At 40.8% G+C, this 13,240-nt stretch overlaps 2 protein-coding genes across 7 annotated transcripts in view; one reads left to right on the top strand and one right to left on the bottom strand.

The window, feature by feature from the left end:
- HIVEP2 (HIVEP zinc finger 2) overlaps window positions 1–13,240 on the bottom strand; it is a 193,762-nt gene that overhangs the window by 140,070 nt on the left and 40,452 nt on the right. For 3 of the 6 annotated variants that reach the window (XM_032650706.1, XM_032650703.1, XM_032650708.1), the window contains exon 2: window positions 7,654–7,728. The exons of 2 other annotated variants lie outside the window; for them this stretch is intronic. The gene's annotated coding sequence lies outside the window, so the exon portion shown is untranslated. Of the gene's footprint in view, window positions 1–7,653; window positions 7,732–13,240 lie in introns of all 6 variants that reach the window. One more of the 6 variants, XM_032650705.1, reaches the window with a different exon arrangement.
- LOC116763234 (metallothionein-1E-like) lies at window positions 12,207–12,864 on the top strand. The gene has a single exon (XM_032650712.1). The coding sequence runs from the start codon at window positions 12,549–12,551 to the stop codon at window positions 12,732–12,734; it is 186 nt and encodes a 61-aa protein (XP_032506603.1). The 5' UTR covers window positions 12,207–12,548; the 3' UTR covers window positions 12,735–12,864.

Raw genomic sequence — 13,240 nt, 5'->3', positions numbered from 1 at the left:
ATTTACTAACTTATTTATTTTTGGCAACATTGCTACAGGTAGGCACTATTATTATCCTATTTCACCAATGAAGAAACTAAGCAGCATTAACTTGCCCAAAGGTATAAAGCTAGTTAGTGTCAGGGCAATAATTTGAACCCAGGGATTCTGGCATCCACAGTTCAAATCTCATTTAATCTTTACAACAACCCTAGGCAGCAGTGCTAATCATCTTGGACATTGAAGGTTGCCTCGATAACTCACTGGCATGATCTGATATTCAGGAGAAAAATAAAAGAATCCAATTTGTTTATAATAACAATCCTGTTCTATGACCAAAACTTACCCCAAGTAATATACCCATCACATTACAATTTTAAAAGTTGTTGCAAAAATAAAACTTACTGTTACATTTTAATTTTGATACTTGAAGTTTGCATTTATAATCAGTTTGGCTCTTCATGGACAGTATCTTTTGATATTTTTTCCCATGTTACCTTGCATACTTCACATTGTTTTTCACTTGTAATCTTAAAATCATTGTGATTCTATCTATCAGCCTTTGAAAACTGCCTTTTGAAACAGAAATTTGTAGAGGGATTTCTTCAGGACTTAAATTCTTGTCTCTTTTCTTGCCCTCATCAATCTTATTTTCTCCTTAGCTTTTTCTTTTCTACTATACTTTTTCTACTTTCTACTTTTTCCTTTCTTGTTGTTTATTTTGTTTCTTTGTCACAATGACTTAGGGTGGTGCCCAGTACTGTAGCAATCTTCCAAAACTAGAAACTTGTCTATAGGTCTCTCAAAGTTGAGTCTGCAGACAACCCACATCATTACCTCCATGGACGGGCCCCAAATCTACATTTTCAGCAAGCTGCCTGGTAAATCGTACACATACTGGGATACATCATAGGATTTGCAATCTGCCAGTTCCTTGATACGGTTCTTCTATTGAAGCCTTTTTCATTTAGCAATGCAATATTTGCTAGTTTTAGGAAAATGTAAACTTCACTCTCAAGACTTCAGCTGAGAACATCACACAATATGCATCTTATGTACTAAATTTAAACCAAAGATTTTAGCACAGTCTATTAATTTCCATGTGTAGCAATGAGGAAACACAACAAATGAGTGTTGGATTAAATGAGGACTCCAAATGGATCAAATGAAGATGCCCAATGTAAGTGCTTAAAGTGACAGGCCCACCCTGTTTCAGTGGAAGTTGCTGATGCAACAGATCTCCATTTTCAGCATTTTACTTAAGGGTAAAACCTGACATTTGGGTCCCTATATTTGCCTTCATTATCTAAAACCAACTTTATTGAACCAACTAAGGACCAATGACTGATATGGGGGGGGGGACAATACTCCAATGAAACTTCTTCAGAAGTCTTCATTTAATGACAAATATTTATTGACTAACAATGAAGATAAACTAAAACTCAAAATGTGACCCCCTTTGAGAGGTTCTTTGCTTAATTAAGTGTTTGATCATTTTCCACAACACCTTACAGGGATAGGACAGGTATTCTAGTCAATCTCCTCACATCGCCTAACCTGTCACATTCCCGGGCTATTGTTTTCCAGCCTCACAGAGACACTCAGTTCCTCAGCCCCTCTCCTCCAACACTTCAGGACCTCTTCCTCCCCAGCCTATCTCTCTCTTCCCCAGCTCCTTCCCCTTCCCCCAGCCCCCTCTTCCAGGCTCCCTTCCCGATCCTGTCTAGATTCTGCTGGGAACCAGCTTCTCCCTTATCCTTGCCAGCACCCTCTGCCACCTTGGCCTTCAGCGTACTCATCCACAAAACCACTTTTAGATCACTGGCCCTCCAGGTCCTGCATCACCTCCTCGGAGTGGCTGAGGACCATCAGCTGTGGAGACAGAGCTACTTCTGCTGAGCCCTCTGCAGGTCAGGTGAGCATTATCACCATGCTTCTAGAGGCAGCTCCAAATGTTCCCCATTTTCTTCAGTATTATCCAATTTTTACGGACAAGTGGCTTTGCCTTCTCCTTCACAAAAACCGTAAGTAAAATGTAAGGTACAGGGCTTCCCTGGTGGCACAGTGGTTGAGAGTCTGCCTGCCGATGCAGGGGACGCGGGTTCGTGCCCCGGTCCGGGAAGATCCCACATGCCGCGGAGCGGCTGGGCCCGTGAGCCATGGCCGCTGAGCCTGCGCGTCCGGAGCCTGTGCTCCGCAACGGGAGAGGCCACAACAGTGAGAGGCCCGCGTACCGCAAGGTACAAACTACTAGGCGTAAGATAGGCTACAAGAATGTACTGTACAACACAATATTTTGTAAAAACTGTAAATGGAGTATAACCTTTAGAAATTGTATATAAAATAAAAATAGTAATAAATAATAAATTTTAAGTAAAATAAAATAATGAGTTTGTCAAGGAAAAATTTCATCCACGTACAGTTTCTGCCCATAAACTTAGTAGCACACCTCCCTATCCTCCCCTCCTTCTGCCCCAATCAGCCCTTCCTGGAGTTAAGAGCACTCTGGGTCATGGACATATACACACTAACAAATGTAGTAAGGTAGATAGCTAGCGGGAAGCAGCCGCCAGGCACAGGATATTAGCTTGGTGCTTTGTGACAGCCTGGAGGGGTGGGATAGGGAGAGTGGGAGGGAGGGAGACGCAAGAGGGAAGACATATGGGAACATATGTATAACTGATTCACTTTGTTATAAAGCAGAAACTAACACACCATTGTAAAGCAATTATACCCCAATAAAGATGTTTAAAAAAAAAAAAAAAAAAGAGGGAGGGGAGGGAGGCTCAAGAGGGAGGGGATATGGGGATGTATGTATATGTATAGCTGATTTACTTTGTTATAAAGCAGAAACTAACACACCATTGTAAAGCAATTATACTCCAATAAATATGTAAAAAAAATGAAACGAAAAAAAAAAAGAGCACTCTGGCTGCTCCAGCATTCTGCTCAATCAATGATCACCTTTCCTTTATATCAACCACCTTTCCCTCTCCAGGGGCTCTATATTGGTAGCACACATACATAGGTTCACATCTATGCAAAAATGCTCTCTGGGTCCCACCTCTATCTGTCCATCATCTCACTCCTCCTGTGCCCAGCCAACCTTTTGGAAAGACTGGTCAAGATTATGAGGGCAAAAGTATGACTCTACTGTCCTCTCCTCTGATCCCCCTGCTAGAATAGCTCTTGGTAGGTCCTTTGTAAATAATTCTCATTGTTTAAAATTGATGCTTCAAAAAGGCAGAAAGTTCAATAGAAAAGTGAATGAAATATTTCAACAGGCACTTTATAAAAGAGAGCATAAAACAGCCAAAAACTTATGAAAAGGGGCTCAACTTCATTAATCATCAGAGAAATGAAAACTAATACTACAAGGCTATACCACTACATAACCATGAAAATGGTCAAAATGAGAAAGATGAAAATACCACAGCAGGGTGGGGGCAATTAGGACCCTCAGGTATTGTTGAAAGGAGTATAAATGGGCACATCCACTTTGAAAAAGTGTGTGGTTGTTAACTACTAACACTAAATATGTACAAGCCCTGAGATGCAGCAATTCCACCCCTAGGTATACACCCAACAGATATGTACTAAGATATTCACACAAGCATTATCTGTAATAGCCAAAAACAAAACCCAAATTCATTAATAGTAGAATGAATAAATTGTAGTAAATTCATACAGTGGGATTCCATACAACGAGACAATGATTGTTACATCCCGAAACATGAATGAATCTTGCTAACGTACTGGTAACTGAAAGAAGCCAGAAACAAAAGAGAACACAGCGTATGGTAGGATTCCATACATGTAAGGTACAAAAGTTGGCAAAATCTATATGATAGTAGTTACCCTTGTGCTGGAAAAGGACAAGAGAAGTGCTCTTGCAATGCTAATAATGTCCTGTTTTTTGATCTGCTCTTTAGTTCATGAAAATTCATCCAACTGTATATGTCTTTTTATGAATATATGTTATGTTACACAACTTTTTTTTTTATTTATTTTTGGCTGTGTTGGGTCTTCGTTTCTGTGCGAGAGCTTTCTCTAGCTGCAGCGAGGCGGGGGCCACTCTTCATCACGGTGCACGGCCCTCTCAGCATTGCGGCCCCTCTTGTTGCGGAGCACAGGCTCCAGACGCGCAGGCTCAGTAGCTGTGGCTCACAGGCCTAGTTGCTCCGCAGCATGTGGGATCCTCCCAGACCAGGGCTCGAACCCGTGTCCCCTGCATTAGCAGGCAGGTTCTCAACCACTGCGCCACCAGGGAAGCCCTACACAACTTTTAAAATCTGGATATATTGATTTGCCCTGATCCTCTTCTTATTCAAAACACTCTTGATTCCCTTCCCTGTGTCACCCTTATAGGCTCTAAGATCCTTGAGGCCAGAGACAGTCTTTTTCGTCTTAACTTCCCTAGTTCTTGCACAGAACTTGACACACACCAGCTCTGAACAACTGATTCTGGACGAATGAATGGGCAGGCTGCCTTGGCCCCTGATAAATTCTGTTCTTCCCTATGCTTTTGACTCTGAAGACGGCATTTTCAGCCTCCCCTCTAGGCTCCAGGTTTCAAGATCTGCCTACAGACCACAGCAGAGATAATGATCTGCCCTTTATTTAAAAACTGGCTTTGAGTCAGGAGCTTTACATAGATTATCTCTCTTCTCCCTCACCAATGGGCTTCAAGCTAGTAACTACTAGCGCCCACTTAACAACAAGGAAACTTAAGGACCCCAGAGGTTACGTAACTTACCTAAAACTACACAGGTGATAAATTGGAGAAGTAAAATTGAAACTCAGGTTCTTTCTGATCCCCAAATCAGCGATCCTTCCATAGACCACACATGACGATAGATAGAACAAGTTTAAAATGCAGGTCACTGCTTGTCTCAAAGGCCTGCTCATCTTCCTGTATTTCTCATCCCGGGCAATGTCATCGCTATTCACCTTGTGGTCCAGTTACAGTCCTGAGAACTGCCTTCTCTTTCCCTCATCCTTCACACTGACTCACTCACTCACTAGTACTGTTTCCCAGACTTGCAAATCCATCCTGTGCTCACTATTCTGAATATCCCAGCATAAGTTCAGGCCTCCAGTTGTTCCTTTTGAAGATTACTGTAACTGTCTGCAAGCTATGTCTTTCAGTGCAGGCTTGGGTCCCGCTAATTCATTCTCGTGATGCGGCCTGAGAGCTCCTGGTAAAACGCAAATCTGAACGTGTCTCTTCTCCTTGCCTACAGGATAGAGCTCCAACATAAAGCATGGCATACCTTCCCTGACCTGGTTCCTGCCGAGCATTCCAGATCCTTCCCTCGTGACATCCATCCTCTCCCTATACCCTGTCATCCAGCCATATGAAGATTTACTTGTTGGTTTTATGTCTTTGGTTCTTTGCATGCCAGGGCTCTGTCTTCCTGGAATGCCCTTCCTTGTGCTGCCTTCTAGACAGACTGCCATGCAGCTTGTGAGATGCAGCTCTAGAATTTTCTCCTCTGTCAGGTCCCCAGCAGAACTTGATTCCCTGTTATGTCACAGCTAGGCTTTGTGTATTTTCTCTTACAGCCCATTTCAACGCATTGCAATATTTTGCAGTCTGCACTTTACTTCTAGAACGTTAGCTCAGACACTTACCAGTTGTGTTTCGGCTGCTCAGGCCAGCACACAAAAGTAAGTCAAAAATAGTAAAGTCATAAATTAATTAATAAATGAAACTGATGGTATGTGGGTATATGTCATCTTAGTTGCAGATCATTTATTTTTAAGAGTAAAGCCAGAAAGAATGTTTCAAGCAGAAACAATGGGGGAAATAGATCATTTCTTTGGGTGAAGAAATGATGAGTGTGGCCCAAAGTGTAAGTTGAAAACATTTAGCTATTATGCCCTCAGGCACATAAAGTCCTCAGGCCTCTCATCAATAATTTCCTTCTACCACCACAGAGCCATCCATGAGGTTGGGCAGGCATAACCTTTAGGAGTGAAAGGAAAAGAGTAAAGATTTGTATCTCTGAACCTGGTGCAGAGAGCCGTCCAAACTCAACCTCAAATTTTAAGTGGTACAAAAATGGTCTAAGACTTATTAGAGATTATTCTCAGAGCTAACCAAGATAGAGCAGGACATTTGATTTATCCCATGGATCAGCTAAACTGAAGCACAGCAAAAATAAACATTTTCCAGACTTTTCTGTCATTCCCAAAATACAGGACAGGGACATGGACAAATAATAAATAGTCGGGTTATGAAGTTATCTCTTCAAGTGGAGAAACTAACCAAAGGATTGGTGGGATTGACGGAGATGAGCGTGGCTGTGAGGCACAGTTCGATAAGGGATTTGAAGTTTCAGAGTTGAGACAGAGGCCAAGTAATGGTGGGCAGGGATACTTAATTCACCAATCACTCCACGCCATCCCCAGTGCCTTAAGTAGAAGGCAGGACACCAGATGACCACCAGAAAGCACTCCTCCCCACAAAGGAGGAAGCTGATTACAGCTTTCAGGAGCCCCCCACTATGTGAAGACTGCAATTCAAAGGCTCTCCCTAGAAAACGACGGTGGACAGAAGCAGCCAACTACCCCTAGAGACACACAGAAAAGCCGTAACTCTGTTGACATTCCAAAAAGAAAAAGGGGGAGGAGCATTTCCCTCCCAGCAGTATTCTTTAATTGCCTTTTCTTGCCTCCTTTCTGAAGAGACAAGGGAGGTGGGTGATGGCAGCTAGATCATGTAAAAGTCCAGAGGGCAGCGGACATGAAGTTCTATCTAGCCTCCTTGCACAAAGGCCTTATTATAATACAGACATAAAAATGCGTGGGCAAGACTTGGAGGGTTGGTCTCCGTGCCCCGGCCACCGTGCCCGCCCCAAACTCATTCCCACCCCCGTGCTTTGAAAGCATTTGTGTACACACACCCTCTGACAGATAGGTTCTTCATGTTCCCATGGAGTTGAAATCTCTGTAATTTAGCTGGAGGGATCACGCTGCTTTTATACTTCCAACAGCAAAGGTAAGAATCACTGCATGATGTTAACTCTAGTTGTATTGCAGATTTTCAGTTGCTTGTCTTCGTGTTCATATGAGCTCGATTTTTTTTTAACTTACTCTTTGTAAGACTGCCACAGTGGCAAACTGATGCTTGTTTTGGTAACATTAGTATGCAGAAACTCGAGCACATATGCAATCTGGGAGCTTCCTCTCCCTGAGCCCCTCCTTTCTAACAGAGTTTATGACCTTATCACATCTTAAGGGAGTTGATGAGAAATGCCAAATAGAAATCAATCCGTATTTAGTAAATATTCTGTGAAACACATAAAACATCCTGTAACCACAGCTGTTTTCTGACATGAAAAATCTGAATATTATTTCTACTCTGATGGGTACTTCTCAATAGGCCTCAACGTTCAAAATCATATCTATCATAATTTTGCAAATACAGATAGACTTCTGCAAGCTCCCCTTGGGTTTCATTTCAAAGCTCAGCTATTACCTTACTGTTTAAAAATCAAATAAAAGAATCTTAAAAAGAATCTAAAAGAGGAACACAACGTGATTTGCTAATGCAACCCCAATATTTATGCCACCCCTCCTTTTGGAATTTTGCATCTCACAAGAAATGGTGATTTGAGTTCTACAAAGTCAAGTGCAAAGGAGTTAAAGAAAATCATTTTGATTTCCTACCTGGAAATCTGCTTTCGGTCCTAGTCACACATTCTCACAATCTCGAGTCTCAATTTCTCAGGTAAGTTCGCCAACCTGCTGACAAGAAGTTTTGTGTTATGACTTCTCCTCCCACAGCGCGTACATTAAGACTTGACTATGAAAATGACCTTAAGTGCTAACCAAAGCTGCAAAACCAAATCTCTTGGTTTGAAGAAAGAACATAAACACGTGGAGGTGGGACAGGCCAAAAAGGCGGGTGATACATGAGGCACCAAGCTACACAGAATACCAGATGGCTAAGCAAAATACAATTTAAAAAGTTTAAAATAAGCTTATGAGCAACAAAAATAAAGAGTGATTAGCACTGGATGATAACCGAAAGAATAAAATAATAAATATTTATGAGTCCATACCAAAATAAATAAATCATGTAGATACTCCCTCCCTCCAAGGGGTAAAGCTTAATTATTCTCCCTTTAAGTGTGGGCTGACTTCCAATGAACAGAACATGGAAAGAGAAAAGTAGTAGCTTTACAGTGGAAACCCTAGCAGACTCTACCTTAACCAAGTGATCAAGGTTAATATCACGGTGATCAGTTATGTTGACAGGACACACCCCATAATATAATGCAATGAGAAGGGCACCTTCTCTGGTCTTCTTCCCCAAAACCCATAACTCCAGTCTACAAAATTCCTGGCCAATACTCTTCAAAACTATCCATCCCTTCTGAAACAAGCGGGGTATGCCGCGGTATGCTATGTATGTTATTATCTATCATATTGTATTTTGTGTTCATTTACATTTAATATTTTAAAAGTGAGTAGCCAGTTAATACTAAATGGACTTTTCAGGAAAACCAGACAAGTCTTTTAAACTGTTAACCAAGCAGTCAAACAGACTAGCGTTTTTAGGCAGTAATTTTGTTTAAATAGTCATTTTTCTTTTTCTTTAATTTTAATGCTTCCATAACACATCAGAATGACATCTCCAAACGCTGTAGACTTCAGTTTTTTTCTCACCACAAATAGTATGTATATTTTCACTATGACTAGCAGCAACATGCCTGCTATTGGTGATTCTGGTAATTATTTAAATAGGCTGACTCTACATGGATTTCAATGGCACAACAGTGATGACAATTCAGTGTTAGCCAGTTACAGGACCTGGTGAGCACCCTAGCCAGACACCCCATGCTGTTTGTGGACAGGCATTCCCCAGCCTCTTGGCCGGGTGACAGCAAGCACAACAGCCCACAAGGCGGGTGGAGAACCAATGAATAAAATGATAAATATTTGTGATTAAACAGGATGTTGGAGAGCGGGGAGGGGGATGGAAAAGCTCAACTACTGAACTACTGAAGCTACTCTGGAACTTTAACAGTATTCCCTTGTTGTAAAACTGGGAGCAGTACACAGATAGATGTTTTCTCCAGTGTTTTCCCCTTTATTGTAAATAATTTACAGAATTACTACTGTACAACACAGCATCTACCCAGGCACAAGATTTAAGACTTTGGGCTGTTGAACCATAAACACTATACCCTGAACAAATGCTGTAATCATCCTTTGAAGGCAATGCAAACAATGATGTGAAAATATAATATTTTTTCAGGCCAGAAAACACTTTTTTTTTTTTTTTAAAGCATGGATCATTCTTTTTTTTTTTTAATTTTATTTATTTATTTTATTTATGGCCGTGTTGGGTCTTCGTTTCTGTGCAAGGGCTTTCTCTAGTTGTGGCAAGTGGGGGCCACTCTTCATTGCGGTGCGCGGGCCTCGCACTATCGCGGGCTCTCTTGTTGCGGAGCACAGGATCCAGACGCGCAGGCTCAGTAATTGTGGCTCACGGGCCTAGTTGCTCCGCGGCATGTGGGATCTTCCCAGACCAGGGCTCAAACCCGTGTCCCCTGCATTGGCAGGCAGATTCTCAACCACTGAGCCACCAGGGAAGCCCCAGAAAACACTTTTAATAGATCCACCCTTGCTGTGGATTGAATATATAATTTAAATGATTATTTACTACATTCAGTCTCTCATCTATGCCACTTAGTAACAACAATGATAATAATTTACAGGCTCAGGGGCATTCTTGTCAAGAGTAAATTCAAGAAATTCTGAAATAAAACATAGTGCTTCCTTTGTATAGAGTATCTAGACTCAGAGACTTCACTTATATGGAGTCTCCATACTCGGGCAGATAACTCAAGTGATTCCCTTTTATTCCCATACTGATTCTGATATCCGATATCAATTAAGAGAACAAAACAAATGAAATCGCCACTATGGGAGTACACTTTGGGGCTCGTTTTTCAAGAAAGTGTTATCAACCAACAATGCCTTCTTAAAGTCCACAATATTCCTCTCTTGCATCTATTCCACTCCTCTCTTGTTTTCTTGCTGATTATTCCACCAAAATAGAGTAAACAATAGCCAAAACTAAACCACATCTCTGTGACAATTTGCTGCTTAAATGAGTCTCTGAGCATCTCTTTCACTCAAAGCGTCCTAACACTGATTGGTCATTTTGTTATATTATAAGGAGACAGAATGGCGGCCTGGCATTGGGGAATGAGGACAGAGACAAAAACTGAGCAAGATGTACAAGCTCACTCACTGAAGACTAAATATAAATACAAGAGCTTGTATCAATACAAAACATGAGCTTCTTGTACTTTTAAGACTTACAATATCAATTCGCCCTGCCTGGATTTCAACTAGTATATTTGACAAGAACCTCCAAATGAGGAAGTAGGAAATAGATGAGTAGGAAGTAGATGAGTTTGAAGACACATGTTCTTTTGTTTTCCATTTGTTTTGTTTTCCATTTGTTATAACGGAAATCATTATAACATCATTCCCAAATATGATTTATCAATCCTTTTTATGCCAGAGAATCCCTTTGATTCTCCTTAAAAATCATTTCATGGAAAACTTAGTAAATAACATTTGAAAACAATACGAGAGTCAAAAGGTCGCAGTGTCACATATACTTTCCTTCAATAATATATTAGATATGATTCTGTAAGTCCGTTGTTCAGCATGAGCAGTGGGACAGCAAACTTGAAATGAAAAAATAAAACCTATGAGAAAACACAGTAGGTGCAGAATCAGAGATGAATGTCATACTCCATTCCAAACACTATCAGAACTGACAAATTTCCCTTTAGTGTACTTAGGTCTAAACAGTAACATATTATGGATATTAGTTCCTATCCTCTTTCTGAGTGAAAATAAAGCAGCTCAATGAAGTTGATCATGTGATCAAAGAAGATAAATTGCCCTTTTTTACCCCTCAAAAGAAAAGTCCCACATGCAAGAACATCTTTACCAATACTGAAGATATTAAAAATGTAAAACCGAACCTATAATAGTCTGTAAGAACAGTTTATTATTCATTTGTTCTCATCTGTCAATCCTAACTTGCCTCAAACTTCATTCTGAGCCTTCCTAATTGAATTGGTTCAATTTCACAACCCACACCATAATTTATCAGTTCAGTAACCATGAGCAAACTGTGGTTATCGTATCTATTGACCCAGAGTAAGAGTATGCTGATATGTCATAAGCACACAACTGGAATGACTCCTCCTTCTCTGTGATGTATTAAAACCAACCTAACTACTGTTCTGATGATTCTGTTTACCCTTTTTTTTTTTTTTTCCGGTATGAGGGCCTCTCACTGCTGTGGCCTCTCCCGTTGCGGAGCACAGGCTCCGGACGCGCAGGCTCAGTGGCCATGGCTCACGGGCCCAGCCACTCCGCGGCATGTGGGATCTTCCCTGACTGGGGCACGAACCCGTGTCCCCTGCATCGGCAGGTGGACTCTCCACCACTGCGCCACCAGGGAAGCCCCATTTATATTTTTGATATAGCAATTTCTCTTCTAAAATTACTTAAAGGAAACAACCTTTCATTAGCTTTTTAAATTCTTCCTCCCTGTAATGAAATACTGGAAGATATATTGGACACCTATTTCTAAATCAGTTGAAAAATAAAACTGCTCAACTATTACCAATAAACTAAATATTTATCAGGTAACTGAGGTTTTTTTAAATGATTATAAGGTCAATTAAACCAATAAAAAAAATGTTGAAGTGCTTTATAAATTCCAAAAGTATACCCCAGTTACATAATAGAATCTGAGCCTCAAAAGAAGAAAACCAACAACAAGACACAGTTTAGGTAATCAATAAGAGGCCACTAAAGTTATTTTTGCAAATGACCAATGATTTGAAGCCACATTTCTGAAATTATATTTAAATTTTAAAATTAGGACACTGGAAAGCAGTGTCATAAATGCTCAAAAACACATGGAAAAATTGATTTTCAAACAGTGTTTTTAAAGTGTTTTATAAACATGATACAATTTTTTGTCATTAAACCCTGAAGTTAAATATATTTCTTAATTTACCAACCAGCTTCACTGTATTCAGGTCTTAAATGTAATTTTCATCTGCTTTCTAAACTCTCATCTGGAAATCTACATTTATCTGTAGATACGGGAAATATTATTTGTTAGATCGTCTAAATATTAAAAATATAAGCTGATAATTTCCCTCTGGCTTGATCGTTCCATGATTCTAGAATATACATGTCTTTAAGAATCCAATACACTTGACAGTAGACCAAGAAGCAACATGAATAATAAGCAGAGAACTGCACTACCTTTATGACTATAATTTTTAAAAAACTTTGAAAGCATTCATCAAATACTAATCAGAAATAGATACAGCAGATAAAACTAAGCTAAAATTGTTAAACTTACAAAATAACAAAACAAAATTAAATCCCATTGAGAAATATTAGAACCAAGTAAAAGTAATAAGAATTAATATTTATATACACGGCCCCCACCAGACCCGTGAAGCAGCTTTGCCCCTTGCTTTGGACCTTGGGCCTCACTTCTCCTCCAGATGGACTCCAAGTGCTCCTGCCCCACTGGCGGCTCCTGCAGCTGCGCTGGCTCCTGCACCTGCAAAGCCTGCAGATGCACCTCCTGCAAGAAGAGCTGCTGCTCCTGCTGCCCCGTGGGCTGTGCCAAGTGTGCCCAGAGCTGCGTCTGCAAAGGGGCCTGGGACAAGTGCAACTGCTGTGCCTGATGTCGCGGAGAACCTGCCCCGGGTGTCAATGGAGGAACACGGGCCGACCTGCATTTTTACACCACTCTGACTTGATTGCTACATTGCCTTTCCTATGAAATATGTAAGTGGTAATAAAAGTTGTTGACACACACACAAAAAAGAATATTTATAATATGTAAACAGCTCATAGAAATTTATTTTTCAAAAATAGCTAGGGGCTTCCCTGGTGGCGCAGTGGTTGAGAGTCCTCCTGCCGATGCAGGGGACACGGGTTCGTGCCCCGGTCCGGGAGGATCCCACATGCTGCGGAGCAGCTGGGCCCGTGAGCCATGGCCACTGAGCCTGCGCGTCCGGAGCCTGTGCTCCGCCACGGGAGAGGCCACAACAGTGAGAGGCCCGCGTACTGCAAAAAAAAAAAACAAACAAAAAAATAGCTAGGAAATAAAGTAGAAAATATGACAAGCCAATTCAGAGAAGAAATATAATTAAAAAGGAAGCTCACTAATTATTAAAGAAATACAAAC

This window comes from Phocoena sinus, chromosome 12 (genome assembly GCF_008692025.1).
Source record: "Phocoena sinus isolate mPhoSin1 chromosome 12, mPhoSin1.pri, whole genome shotgun sequence".
NCBI lineage: Eukaryota > Metazoa > Chordata > Mammalia > Artiodactyla > Phocoenidae > Phocoena > Phocoena sinus.
Note: the sequence above shows the minus strand (reverse complement) of the source record. Positions and strands in the feature narration are given on the sequence as shown.